Below are 15,365 nucleotides of genomic sequence, written 5' to 3'. Positions count from 1 at the left end.
TGTGTGTGTGTGTGTGTGTGTGTGTGTGTGTGTGTGTGTGTGTGTGTTTCCTCATCAGGTATCATTAGTGTTAGTATATTTCACTGTGGCCAAGACAATTATTCTTCTACTAAGGCAAGGGAAGCAAAAGATTGGACACTCCTGTTTAGATTATCATCCCTTTGAAACTAAAGAGTCATGCAAAGTGACAGTTAGGTCGGTTGGTCAATCGATCTGTCTGTCTGTCTGTCTACCTCTGTATTTATTTTTATTTTTATTTTTGAGACAAAGTCACACTTTGTCGCCCAGGCTGGAGTGCAGTGGCATGATCTCGGCTCACTGCAACTTCTGCCTCCTAGGTTCAAGCAATTCTCCTGCTTCAGCCTCCCCGCTGGGATTATACACGCATGCTACTACACCTGGGTAATTTCTTTTTTTTTGTATTTTTAATAGAGACAAGGTTTTGCCCTGTTAGCCAGGCTAGTCTCAAACTCACGACCTCAAGTGATCTGCCTGCCTCGGCCTCCCAAAATGCTGGGATTACAGGTGTGAGTCACCGTGCCCAGACTATCTATGTATTTTAGATGTAGAGTCACTCTCTCTCTCTGTATTTTAGATGCAGAGTCACTCTGTTGCCCAGGCTGGAGTGTAGTAGCATAATCACAACTCACTCTGGCCTTGAACTCTTGGGTTCAAGTGATTCATCGACCTCAGCCCCCTGAGTAGCTAAGACCACAGGCACATATCCACAATCCGCTAATTTAAACAATTTTCTGTAGAGATGGGGTCTCACTATGTTGCCCAGGCTGGCCTTGAATTCTTAAGAGTCAAGTGATCCTCCTGCCTCAGCTTCCTAAAGCACTGGGACTATCAGTATGAGCCACTCTGCCTGGCCAGACTGCCAAGTCTCAAATAAAATGGTAACAATTACGTTACCACCATGTCTATGACTAGCACTATTAAAATAAGCACTGGCCGGGCGCGGTGGCTCAAGCCTGTAATCCCAGCACTTCGGGAGGCCGAGGCGGGTGGATCACGAGGTCAAGAGATCGAGACCATCCTGGTCAACGTGGTGAAACCCCGTCTCTATTAAAAATACAAAAAATTAGCTGGGCATGGTGGTGCGTGCCTGTAATCCCAGCTACTCAGGAAGCTGAGGCAGGAGAATTGCCTGAACCCAGGAGGCGGAGGTTGCGGTGAGCCAAGATCGCGCCATTGCACTCCAGCCTGGGTAACATGAGTGAAACTCCGTCTCAAAAAAAAAAAAAAAATAAGCACTAAGGTTGTCTTAAGGGCAGTAATTAATGAATGACTCAGAATCATCCCGAAAATGGACACAGGATTGTGATATAAAGTGCAGATATATTTATCATTAGTTTTAATTTTTTAAGTAAATTAATCTAGAGTTAATTTGCGAAATGATTAATCCTATGCAATGAGAAACACAATTAGAAATATTAAGTTGATATGACACATAAAATGTGAGTAAATGAAAAGAGTAAAACAGAAAAAACACTTCAAAAAGCCATCTAATTATTGAAACAAACTGGCGTTCTGAGATGGCTTTTGTTGGTTCAAATCGGGATGGAGTTGATAGTAAAATACAATTAACATATCTTAGTGAGAAAAAGACAAAGTAGCAACAAACTGGAGAGATTCACTAGGCATATAAAATGTAGATAAAATAAGATATCAAGAATAAACACAGTTCATGACAGCATTGTTTATAATACACTGACTATTCAAAGTAAATATAATGTATTGGGGGTTATAATATGCATGACAAATATAGAACAAAAGATGAAAATGTAGTAGAGGAATGCAAGTATATTGTAAGGTTCTTATACTTAAAGTGGTCTAATACTATTTGAAAGTATACTGTGAGACAGTAAAGATGCACATTAGAATATTACAAAGTCTAGATCAACCACTTTAAAAAAGGAACAAAAAGATACAGCTAATGAAGGAAATAAATGAAATACCAAAATACATACACACTCACACCCCTACCTCTCGTTCAATCTTATAACAAGCACAAAAAGAAGAAAAGGAGGAGGATCCAAGATGGCCAAATAGGAAAAGCTCTGGAGTGCAGTTCCCAGCAAGAACAATGCAGAGTGTGAGTGATCACCACATTTCCAAATGAGTTTTCACTGCCCACAGACCAGGAGATTCCCAGGCCGAAAAGCACCATGTTTCCAGCATGGCTGTTTCAGCCAGTGTCGTGGGATGGCACACAAAAACTCACATAAATCTGGGCGGCCGTTTCAACTGGCACCTGGAATTCGCCTGGGAGACAGAGCTGCCCATTCAACTGAAAGGGAGGGGGTTGAGACTGGGAGCCAGGTGATCTGGTTCAGTGCATACCCCTGCACAAACCAAGCAATCTGAAATACTCTGGATTGAGAGTTGTGCAGCAAGCACAGCTGGACCCAGGACAGTCCACCTGGGTGAGGGGAAGGGCATCCACCACTACCGAGGCAGTTCTAACTGTACCTCTATAAACAACACCTTAAGGAAATTCACACAGCAGCTGGGCAGACCCTGCGGCAGCTCAGCAACGCCTCTGCTGGCAGACTGTGAATAGACTATCTCCTTGTGGAGCAGGGCATCTATGAAAAAAGGCAGTAGCACGTCAGGAACTTATTAATAAAGCCTCACCTTCCCAAGACAAGAACCTGGGAAAAGAGGCAGTTATGAGTTCCGCTGCAGCAGACCTAAACGTACCTGCCCAACAGCTCTGCATGGAACAGAGCTCCCAGCACAGCACTTGAGCTCCTATAAGGGACAGACTGTCTCCTCAAGCAGCTCCCCAACCCCCATATACCCAAAGAGACGCCTCATAAAAGAGAGCTCAGGCCGACATCTGGCAGGTACTCTTCTGGGATGATCATAACAGAAGAAACTGGCAGCAGCTTTTAATGTTCTGCAGCCCCTGCACGTGATCCCCAGGCAAGCAGGGTCTGGAGTGGACCTCCAGCAGTCTTGCAGCAGAGGGGCCTGTTAGAAGGAAAACCAAGAAACAGGAAGAAATAGCTTCGACATCACCAAAAAGTATGTCCACTCAGAGACCTTATCCAAAGGTCACCAACTACAAAGACCACAGGTAGATAAAGCCACAAAGATGGGAAGAAACCAGCGCAAAAAAGATGAAAACACCAAAAACCAGAACACCTTTCCTCCTCCAAGGGATCACAACTCCTCATCTGCAGTTTGGTCAAGAAGAATCTTTGTCAAATGAGATACTGGTTTGTAGCCACTACAATAATTACAAGTATTGGTGAGGATGTGAAAAAATTGGAACCTTTTACACTACTGTGAGATGTAAAATGGTAGCACTTTGGAAAAATTTTCTGGTAGTTCTTCAAAAGATTAAACGTAGAGTTATCATATGGATCCAGCAATTCCACTCCTACACACTCAAGAGAGCTGAAAACATGTCCACAACAAAACCAAACGGATGGATAAACAATGTGTGCTATAGCCACATATGGATGAATGGAATGGTATTTACCCATAAAAAGGAATTAAGTATTGATAAATGATACAACATGGAAGAGCCCTTGACATTTTGATTTTTTAAAAAAAAATGGATAAGCCTTAACATAAATATAAGTCTAAGGAACCAGACACAAAAGACCACATATCGTATGATTCCCTTTGTATGAAATAGCCAGAATGAGCAAATCCATAGAAACAGAAGAGAGACTGCCTAGGGTTGGGGAAGGGAAGATTGTGGAGAAATGGAGAATGACTACTAATAAGTATGAGATTTCACCCCAGAACCTAAAGTGCAACAATATATATATACATAAAAGTTGGAAGACTCACACTTTCCAATTTCAAAACTTATTATAACACTACAGTAATCCAAACCATGTGGTACTGGCATAAGGATTGACAGTGGCATCTATAATCAATGGAATGGAATTGAGAATCCACAAATAAACCCAAACATATACGCGTAACGGATTTTCAACCAGGATGCCAAGACCATACAATGAAGAAAGAACAGTCTCTTCAACAAATGATTCTGGGAAAACTGGATATCCACATACAAAAGAATCAAGTTGAACCTTTACCTAACATTATGTACAAAAATTAACTCAAAATATATTAAAGGGCCGGGCGCGGTGGCTCAACCCTGTAATCCCAGCACTGTGGGAGGCCGAGGCGGGTGGATCACGAGGTCAAGAGATCGAGACCATCCTGGTCAACATGGTGAAACCCCGTCTCTACTAAAAATACAAAAAATTAGCTGGGCATGGTGGCGCGTGCCTGTAATCCCAGCGACTCAGGAGGCTGGGGCAGGAGAATTGCCTGAACCCGGGAGGTGGAGGCCGCGGTGAGCCGAGATCGCGCCATTGCACTCCAGCCTGGGTAACAAGAGCAAAACTCCGTCTCAAAAAAAAAAAAAATATATATATATATATATATCAAAGACCTAAATATAAAAACTAAAACTGTACAAATATTAGACGAAAACTGGGAAATAAATCTTCGTGACGTTGAAAAAAAATGAGATGTAAGGTGACAAAAATGTTCTAAAATTGTGATGACAGTTATATAACTCATTGAATACAGAGATGCTCCTCAATTTGCAATAGAGTTACATCCCGATAAACCCACTGTATATTGAAAATACCTTAAGTCAAAAAATTCAATACATCTAACCTACTAAACACCATAGCTTAGTCTAGTCTACCTTAAACATGTTCAGAACACTTAACGTTAGCCTATACTGAGAAAAATAATCTAGCACAAAGCCTATTTTATAATAAATAATTTATTGAATATTATATTGAAAGTAAAAACAGAATGATTCTATGGATACTGAAAGTACAGTTTCTATTGTACTAAATGCATATTGCTTTTGCACCATTGTAAAGTTGAGAAATCATAAGCTGAACCATCCTAAGTTGGGGACAATCTGTATTAAAAAACATTGAATTGCATGCCTTAAATAGATACATTATACAGTAGGTGAATTACAGCTTCCTAACACTGTAATTTAAAGAAAGACATACCATGCAAATCTTCTATCAAAAGAAAACTGGTTAATAAACTAAGATACTCTACCAGTATTGACTTCAGGACAAAGAATATTACCAGTGATAGAGGTACTTCATAATGACAAAAGGACCAATTTATCAGAAAGTCACAACTATCCTCAATGTATTTAAATGTAATCACAGTAGGTCAAAATACATGAAGCAAAAAGTGATACAACTGAAAGTATAAATAAATCCACAAATACACTGGGGATGTCAATACTGCTATCTCAGCAACTGATAGAACAAGTAGAAAAAAAATCAGTAAGATTATAGAGCACTGGAATGACAACTGACTTAACCTGACATTTTATAGAATACTACATTCAGCAAGAGCAGAATGTACATTCTTCCAAGTAAATATAAAATAGTCACTAATATAGAACACATGCTGGGTCATAAAACAAGTCTCAAGAAGTTTAAAAGAATTAGAATCATATGCAGCATGTTCAATGACAGAACAAAACTAAATTTAAACTCATTAATAAAATGATATTTGGAAAATCTCCGAACATTTTAAAATTAAATGCACTTCTAAGTAGCCCCTGTATTAACGGAGAAACCACAAGAGTATCATTATTCAGCATTATCCCAATATCAAATCCAAAACATTCTAAGACAAGAAAACTAAAGACCTCATGATTAGACACAAAAACACTCAAATAATTTTAGTAAATTAAGCCCAGTAACATATTAAAAATATGACACATCATCATCACCAAGCGGGGCTAATCCAAGGAATGCAAGCTATCATTTTTAACCATATAATTCACAATAATAACAAAATAAACAAAAAATATAATTATCTTAATAGATGCTGTAAGGGCATTTGAGAAAAAAATCAACACGCATTCATGATTAAAAACTCACAAACTAGAAGGGAACTTCATTAATCTGATAAAGAGCTTTCTATGAAACCTACAGCTTATATCATACACAATGGTGAAATGCTGAACATTTTGTCCCAAAGATCAGGAATAAGGTAAAGATGTTATTACTTCTATTTTAAATTATATTTGATATTCTAACCAGTACAGTATTAAGGTAGGAAAAATAAATTAGAAGCATACAGACTTGAAAGGAGGAAATAAAATATAAGAAGATCCTGGAGAATCATTTGCTGACAGAAAGTAAACAGATGGGGCATGTTGCCAAAGCACAGCGGCCAACCTGAGGGAGCTCCTAAAGCTGGAACAATTTGAAGAGGGAAATAATGGCAGTATTCAATTATAGCCGACAGAATAAAATAGAAATCCATTAGTCTTCATGAAGATAAATAAATATTTGCATAAATAAACATATAAAGAAAATGGAACAGTTTTTCTGTAAAGAAAAAAAATCAACCAATGTAGAAGAAATCAAGAAACTAGCAGATCATTATTAGGCAAAAAAACAGTACACTAATTGCTATAGGCAAAATCTCTCAGTGGTGGCTAAAACTAGCAGGCATATGTATGGTAAGAAATAGGATATTTACACAGTCTCAAAGTTTCCAAAGATATCTATTAATTATAAAGGGAAAAATAGTACAGTGCCTAGCAGAAACCACCATAAGCTAAAGATGAAAGTTAATGTTATTGGTATTAAAATGTAACAACATCATGTACCTCATGATGTAATGCAGTGAGAAGGATATAACATCACTTCTGTGGTTTTCTTGCCAAATTGCATAACTTCCATCTAATTGTGAGAAAATATCAGATAAGCCCAACTTGAGAAATATCTATGAAATAAATGTTTAGAAAAAGCCTCCCATACAGTATGCTCTGAATAAATGTTAAGAAAGCATATTTTAATGGGTTCCAGAAAACATTTTTTGACCAAGATATCTGATCTAAGATCTTATGAGATTATATAATATCAAGGTAGAAAAACGGCTGATTCTTATTTAGTAGGCCTGGAAGGAGTATAAGATTTTACATTTCTGGCTGGGCGCAGTGGCTCACACCTGTAATCCCAGCACTTTTGGAGGTCGAGGTGGGTGGATCACCTGAGGTCACGGGTTCGAGACCAGTCTGGCTAACATGGTGAAATCCTGTTTCTACTAAAAATACAAATATTAGCAGAGTGTAGTGGCACATGCCTGTAGTCCTGGCTACTTAGGAGACTGAGGAAGGAGGCTCTCTTTAATCCAGGAGGCAGAGGTTGCAGTGAGCCAAGATCCTGCCACTGTACTCCAGCCTGGGCAACAGAGTAAGACTCCATCGCCAAAAAAAAAAAAAAAAAATTTTGCATTTCTATAAAGCTCCTTGGTGATGCCAATGTGGCTGCTTTGTGGGCTGTACTTAAAATATCAAGGTCCCAAAGCATATACTTTCACATACATTATTATTTTTTATAAAAGTCATTAGTTTATGAATTATTTCAAAGATACACAAATACAGAAAATATGAGAGATACCTAGGTATACTATGAATACTATGTATTCGTATAGTTTTTCAATAGTGTTTTTTGTTTTTGTTTGTTTTGTTTTGTTTTGTTTTGTTGACAAAGAATCTGGGCAGGCACGGTGGCTTACGCCTGTAATCCCAGCACTTTGGGAGGCCAGAGGCAGGCAGATCATGAGGTCAAGAGATCGAGAGGATCCTGGCAAACATGGTGAAACCCCGTCTGGACTAAAAATACAAAAAAGAAAAAAAAAATAGCTGGGTGTGGTGGTGTGCACCTGTAGTCCCAACTACTTGGGAGGCTGAGGCAGGAGAATCGCTTGAACCCGGGAGGCAGAGGTTGCGGGGAGCGCCACTGCACTCCAGCCTGGCAACAGAGTGAGAAAGAAAAAAAAGAGATACAGAGTCTGGTTCTGTTGCCCACGCTGGAGTGCAATGGAGAAATCTCAGCTTACTGCAACCTCTGCCTCCCAGGTTCAAGTGATTCTCCTGCTTCAGCCTCCCGAGTAGCTAGGATTACACGCATGTACCACCATGCCAGGCTAATTTTTTCTATTTTTAGTAGAGATGGGGTTTCTCCATGTTGCCTAGGCTGGTCTCGAAGTCTTGAGCTCAAGCAATCCATCCACCTTGGCCTTCCAAAGTGCTAGGATATCAGGTGCACACCACTGCACCTGGCCAATAGTGTTTAAAATATTTAAAGCTGGATGTGGTGGCTCATGCCTATAATCCCAGCAGTTTGGAAAGCTAAGGTGGGAGGATCCTTCAAGCCCAGCAGTTTATGTCCATCCTGGGCAACATGGTGAAACACCACCTCTACAAAAGAAAACAAAAGAAACATATTAGCCAGCGTAGTCGTGTGTACCTGTGGTCCCAGCTACTCCAGTGGCTGAAACAGAAGGATTGAGTAAACCCAGGAGGTCAAGGTTGTGGTGAGATGTGATCACACCACTGTACTTCAGCCTGGGCAACACAGTGAGTGAAACCTTGTCTCAAAAATAAAATAAAATATATTTTATAACAGAGCAAAGAGGTCACAGTAATAATTTTGAAATAAGCTAATGCTGATGGACTTTGTCATCACTAGACTGGTCCTATAAGAAATACCCAAATGGGTCCAAACATGGAAACAAAGGTCGATATTTGCCATCATAAAAACATACAAAAGTATAAAACACACAGGTCTTATAAAGCAATCATATAAAAGAGGAAGAGAAAGGAATCGAATGGCAACATGACAGAATTCCACCAAACCACGAAAACAGAGAAAAAGAAAGAAACAAATAATTTATAAAACAGGTAGGTAACAGTTAACAATATGGCAGGAGAAACACTCACATATCAATATTAACCTGGAAGGCAAATGGATTAAATCCTCTGCTTAAAAGTTACAAATTGGCAAACGAGATAAAAAACATGATCTAACTATATGCTACTTATAAAAAACTCACCCTAGCTTGAAAGACACATACAGACTAAAATTAAAGTGGTAGAAAAAGATATTCTAGGCTGGGCACGGTGGCTCACGCCTGTAATATCAGCACTTTGGGAGGCTAAGGAGAGTGGAGTTCAAGACCAGCCTGGCCAACACAGTGAAACCCCATCTCTACTAAAAATACAAAAATTAGCTGGGGGTGCTGACACGTGCCTGTAGTCCCAGCTACTCGGGACACCGAGGCAGGAGAATCGCTACTCGGGACAATGAACCAGGGAGGTGGAAGTTGCAGTGAGAAGAGATCATACCATTGCACTCCAGCTTGGGCAACAGAGTGAGACCTTGTCTAAAAAAAGAAAAGATATTCTACACAAACAGAAGCCAAAAGCAATCAGGTATAGCTGTGCTTACATCAGACAACATAACCTTTAAATAAAAAACAGTAAAAAAAAAAAAGACAAAAAATGTAATTATATAATGATAAGGGATGAATTCAGCAAGAGGTTGTAACAATTCCAAATATATATGCACCCAACACTGGAGCACTCAGATTCACAAAATGAATATCTACTAGACCTAAAGAAAGAGGTAAGACTGCAAAACAATCCTGTTCTCAAGTGTGGACTTCAACACCCCACTCACAGTACTAGGCAGATTATTGAGACAGAAAATTAACAAAGAAACACTGAACTTAAATTGGACTTTGGACCAAAAGGACTGAACATTTACAGAACATTCTACCCCAAAACTACAGAATATACATCTTTCTTATCAGCACATGGAACATTATCTAACACAGACCATATATTATGTCACAAAATAAGTCAGCACATTTTAAAAAACTGAAATCATATCAAATATCTTCTTAGACCACAACAGAATAAAACTATAAATCAATACCAAAAGGAAATTTATAAACTAAACAAATACATGGAAAATAAACAACATATTCCTGAATGATCATAGAGTCAATGACAAAAATTTAAAACATTGTTTGAAGTAAATGAAAATGGAAACTCAACATACCAAAACCTGTGGGATACAGCAAAAGCAGTGCTAAGAGGGACGTTTATAGCATTAAATGCCTACATGAAAAAAGTAGGAAGCACTTTGTGAGGCCGAGGCAGGAGGATTGCTTGAGCCCAAGAGTTTGAGGTTGCAGAGGGCTATAATGATGCCACTACACTTCATTCAGCCCAGGCAACAGAGTGAGACCCTGTCTCTATTAAAAAAAAAAAAAAAAAAGGTAAAAAGATCACAACTGAACATCACACTTTAAGGAACTAGAAAAATCATAAACCAAACTCCCAAGGTTAGCCAAAGAAAGTAAGTAACAAAGATCACATGAGAACTAAATGAAATAACCCCCAACCCCTCAAAATACAAAGGATTAATGAATTGAAAAACTGGTTCTTCAAAAACATAAAATCAATAAATCACTAGCTAGCTTAACAAAGAAGGGAGAAGACACAAATAAAATCAGAAAGGAGACATTATAACTGATACAGCAGAATAAACAAAGGATCATTAGAGACTATTATGAACAATTACATTTCCACAACTAGAAAAGCTAGAGGAAATCAACAAATTCCTGGAAACATACAACCTCCCAAGATTGAACCAGGAAGAAACAGAAATCCTGAACAGACCGATAATGAGTAGTGAAAATGAATCAGTAAGCAAAAAAACCCCACAGGACTAGATGGATTCACAGTTCTATCAAATGTATGATCAATCAATCAAAAACTTACACCAATCATCCTGAAACTTTCCAAGAAATGAAGAGGGCGAATATGCCCTAAATTATTCTATAAGGCCAGTATCACCCTGATACCAAAACAAGGCAAAAGACACAACAAAAGATGAAAGCTATAGACTAACATCCCCTATAAATATAGATGTAAAAATCCTCAACCAAATAATAGCAACAACAGCCCATCAAAAAGATAAAATGTCAGAATCAAATGGGTTTTATACCAGGGATGCAAGGATGGTTCAACACACACAAATAAAAAAATACGGTACATCACACAAACAGAGCTAAGGACAAAAACCATAAAATTATCTCAAAGGAAGCAGAAAAAGCATTTGATAAAATTCATCATCACTTCATGGTAAAAATCCTCAACAAACTAGGCATAGAAGGAACATACCTCAACATAATAGAGGCCATATATATAAATAAATATATATGTAAATCCACAGCCGACATCATATCAAACAGGAGAAAGTTCAAAGCATTCCCTCTAAGAACTGGAACAACTCAAAGATGCCCACTTTCATCACTTCTATTCAACACAGTACTTAGGTCTTAGACAAAGCAATCAAGCAAGAGAAAAAAAATAAAAGGCACCCAAACTGCAAAAGTCAAGTTATCCCTGTTTGCTGATGATATGATATTATATTTAGAAAACTTCAAAGACTCCACCAAAAGACTTAGATTTGATAAATGAATTCAGTAAAGTGTCAGGATACAAAATCAACTTTAAAAAATCAGTAGTATTTCTATACACCAATAATGAATAAGCAGAGAAACAAATCAAGAAGGCAATCCCACTTATAACAGCTAAAAAAGAAATAAAATACCTAGAAGTATATTTCTAACCAAGGAGGTGAAAGATCTCTACAAGGAAAACTAAAAATGCTGATGAAAGAAGTTATAGATGACAAAAACGAACGGAAAAATATCCCAGGTTCATGGATCAGAATAATTAACATGACCATATTGCCGAAAGCAGTCTACAGTTTGAATGCAATCCCTATCAAAATACCAACATCATTTATCACAGAATTAGAAAAAGCAATCCTAAAATTTGTGGCTCACTGCACCTTTTTTTTTTGGAACAAAAAAAGAGCCCAAGTAGCCAAAGCAATCTTAAGCAAAACCAACAATGCTACAGGCATCATATTACCTGGTTTCAAATTACATTACAAGGCTATAAAACCCAAACAGCATGGTACTTGTCTAAAAACAGACACATAAATCAATGGAACAGAATTGAGAACCCGGAAATAAAGCCACTTATCTACAACCAACTGATCTTTGACAAAGATGACAAGAACATACATGGAGGAAAGAGCACCCTTTTCAATAAACAGTGCTGGAAAAATTAGACTGCCATAAGCAGAATTAAACACAGTATCTCACTATATATAAACATTAACTAAATGGATTAAATGTAGGACCTACATTTACAAAACTACAAGAAGAAAACCTAGGCAGTACCCTTCTGGACAATGGTCTAGGTAAGTAATTCATGACTAAAACCCTGAAAGCACAGGTAGCAAAAACCACCAGGCCCAGCTAATTTTTATATTTTTTTTGGTAGAGACAGGGTTTCGCCATGTTGCCCAGGCTTCTCTCAAACTCCTGAGCTCAAGCAATTTTGCCTGCCTCAGCCTCCCAAAGTGCTGTGATTACAGGGGTGAGCCACCATGCCTAGCTTTCTAAATCCCTGTAATGTTTTCATTTTCTAAGGATCTTTTTTTCCTTTAACTATAATTAAGTATTACTTTTACAATCGGGGGAAAAAATAAAGGTTATATATATATTTTTAAATGATTTGTCCAAAATAGGCCTAACATTTACAAGTTCAATAACACTACAGCATTACTAATATTTAGTGCATCTAAAAGCAAATTGCTCTTTGGGAGGCCGAGGTGGGCGGATCATGAGGTCAGGAGTTTGAGACCAGCCTGGCCAACATGGCGAAACCCCGTCTCTACTAAAAATACGAAAATTAGCTGGGTGTGGTGGCACATGCCTGTAATCCCAGCTACTCAGGAGGCTGAGGCAGGAGAATCACTTGAACCCGGGAGGCAGAGGATGCAGTGAGCTGAGATCACACCATTGTACTCCAGCCTAGGCAACAAGAATGAAACTCTGTCTCAGGAAAAAAAAAAAAAAAAAAGCAAGTTGCTGTAAATATAATTCCCTTATTAAATCTAATTACCTCAAGCTTTCTAGATCCTTACCAAACTTTTTTTTTTTTTTTTTTGAGACGGAGTTTCACTCCTGTTACCCAGGCTGGAGTGCAATGGCGCGATCTCGGCTCACTGCAGCCTCCGCCTCCTGGGTTCAGGCAATTCTCCTGCCTCAGCCTCCTGAGTAGCTGGGATTACAGGCACGCACCACCATGCCCAGCTAATTTTTTTTTTGTATTTTTAGTAGAGACGGGGTTTCACCATGTTGACCAGGATGGTCTCGATCTCTTGACCTCGTGATCCACCCGCCTTGGCCTCCCAAACTGCTGGGGTTACAAGCTTGAGCCACCGCGCCCGGCCTCTAAACTTTTAATATTCGATTCCATTTTGGCAAATACCCCTGAGGTAGTTTATGAAAACATTCAAATGAGACTACTGTAACTAGGGACTAATTTTTCTAATGATAAGGACTATCACATTATCATACCTTTCAGCTGAATTGAAAGCATCTCTGGAAACAGATGATGATCTTGTATTTCCAACACTGCTAGTATGAGATCGTCTTCCTTTTGCTGAAGGAGTATCCAATGGTAGCTCTCCCAAACCCTGCAAAGAAATATAAAATTAGTACAAAACAAGTTTTAAATCTAGTAGTGAAATAACTTACACAATTTAATTTCCAAAGCAGCCATCACTGATTTTTTAAGATGGAAAGTATTTTAATAATCTGGTATACTTATGCTTTAAAGAGTATGAGATACATAAAACACCTTGTAGTTAGCAGTAAATTAACAAAATATGTGACTAATGGGAAAGTATATATTGACTTATGAGAACTGGTTAAAAACTCAAAATACGCTGCATTTTGGGCCAGGTGCGGTGGCTCACGCCTGTAATCCCAGCACTTTGGGAGGCCGAGATGGGTGGATCATCTGAGCTCAGGAGTTCAAGACCAGCCTGGCCAAGATGGGAAAACACTGTCTCTACTAAAAGTACAAAAATTAGCTGGGTATGGTACTGTAATCCTAGCTATTCGGTAGGCTGAGGCAGGAGAATAGCTTGAACCTGGAGGTGAAGGTTGCAGTGAGCTAAGATCACGCCAACATGGAGAAACCCCATCTCTAATAAAAATACAAAATTAGCTGGGCATGGTGGCACATGCCTGTAATCCTAACTACTTGGGAGGCTAAGGCAAGAGAATGACTTGAACCCAGGAGGTGGAGGTTTCGGTGAGCTGAGATCGCAGCATTACACTCCAGCCTGGGCACAAGAGTGAAACTCCGTCTCAAAAATAAATAAATAAATAAAATAAAATAATAATAATAATATGCTGTATTTTATAGCCACTCTTCTTAAAGCTTAAAATCTATATAGAACGTATGGACTTAGTCTATAAACACTGAACACTGTTGTTCCTATGCAACATTAGGAGTGTGAGAATAAATATTTTGGTAAGAACTACTTTAAACCTTTCCTGTATTAGAAAGACTCACAAATACAATCTGCTTCATTTTAGTCAGATAATTTTTTTTGCATGGTTATTTTAATAAGCTCTATGACAATTATGCTGAAATCTTCAAGCTCGATGGGCAGAAAAAAAATGCTCCAAAATGTCTATTGTTACATATCTTTGTAATATTATTCCTTTATAAGTGAGTCCTTAGCCCAAGGTTATCAGAGAGAAATGACATAAATTACAATAGAAAACACTTACATTATTAAACATATTTTTAAAATAATATATAGATTACTTTTTATATTTTATTTCATTTAATATTCTCTCACTCATTTCATGGATATTACTGAATTCCCATTATCTACCAGGACAAATAAGACATGGCACTTACCCTCAAGGAGCTACTTATAAATGTTCTGCAGTGTGGTAATAGCTCTAATAGTGGAACATACAAGATAAATAAAGCAGGGACTAAGAATGGTAAACATTATTATCCTCATTTTATAAAGTGAGAATTCTAGTTAAAGAAATGAAGAAACGTATAAGATACACAGTTGCTGTCAGAGCTGTGATTCAAACCCATGTCTCATAACTCCAATAAGCCAAATTATATTCTACCAAACATCAAGCTTCTATTCAATAAACATTTACTTCCAAAGCTTGACAATATGTATGTCTACTTAGTACTGTAGTTGTTGAAATGCTATTGTAGATATATTCCAAATGATTAACAGAGAAATAATCAAATAAGTAATTACTCCTATCCTTTACCTTGATGTAAAAATAAACTTTGCTTTTAAAGTCTTTCATAAAACAACCTTTTTCCACATACCTTTTGTCGTAGGTTTCTAACAGATTCCTTAATATATGGCAAATCTTTAGATGGGACATACTTTTCAAGCATTTTTTCAAAGTTAGGATGACACATCATGAAGAACAACATCTTTCGACCATAAAACCTATGAATATTTGAAAAATAGGTATATTACATTTTAGACATTAACAAGCTCAGTTTCTGTCCTTAGATGCATTGTTTTCAATAGAGGAAAATAAAAACTATCAAACAGCAAGATTACCATTCCTATTTTAAGTAATCTCCAAAATACAGATATCCTAACTGTACAGGATACCCT

At 37.9% G+C, this 15,365-nt stretch overlaps 1 protein-coding gene across 3 annotated transcripts in view; it reads right to left on the bottom strand.

Annotated features, from left to right (window-relative positions):
- TOGARAM1 (TOG array regulator of axonemal microtubules 1) overlaps positions 1-15,365 on the bottom strand; it is a 101,544-nt gene that overhangs the window by 8,658 nt on the left and 77,521 nt on the right. For all 3 annotated transcript variants that reach the window (XM_032244489.1, XM_032244491.1, XM_032244490.1), the window contains 2 exons: positions 15,065-15,191; positions 13,264-13,382 (listed from right to left, as the gene is read on the bottom strand). In XM_032244489.1, the coding sequence (XP_032100380.1) occupies positions 13,264-13,382; positions 15,065-15,191 (246 nt within the window). The remainder of the gene's footprint in view (positions 1-13,263; positions 13,383-15,064; positions 15,192-15,365) is intronic.

This window comes from Sapajus apella, unplaced genomic scaffold (genome assembly GCF_009761245.1).
Source record: "Sapajus apella isolate SASKATOON/1434 unplaced genomic scaffold, GSC_monkey_1.0 scaffold55, whole genome shotgun sequence".
Lineage (NCBI taxonomy): Eukaryota > Metazoa > Chordata > Mammalia > Primates > Cebidae > Sapajus > Sapajus apella.
The sequence above is the reverse complement of the archived record's forward strand: the minus strand, read 5'-3'. Positions and strand labels throughout refer to the sequence as shown.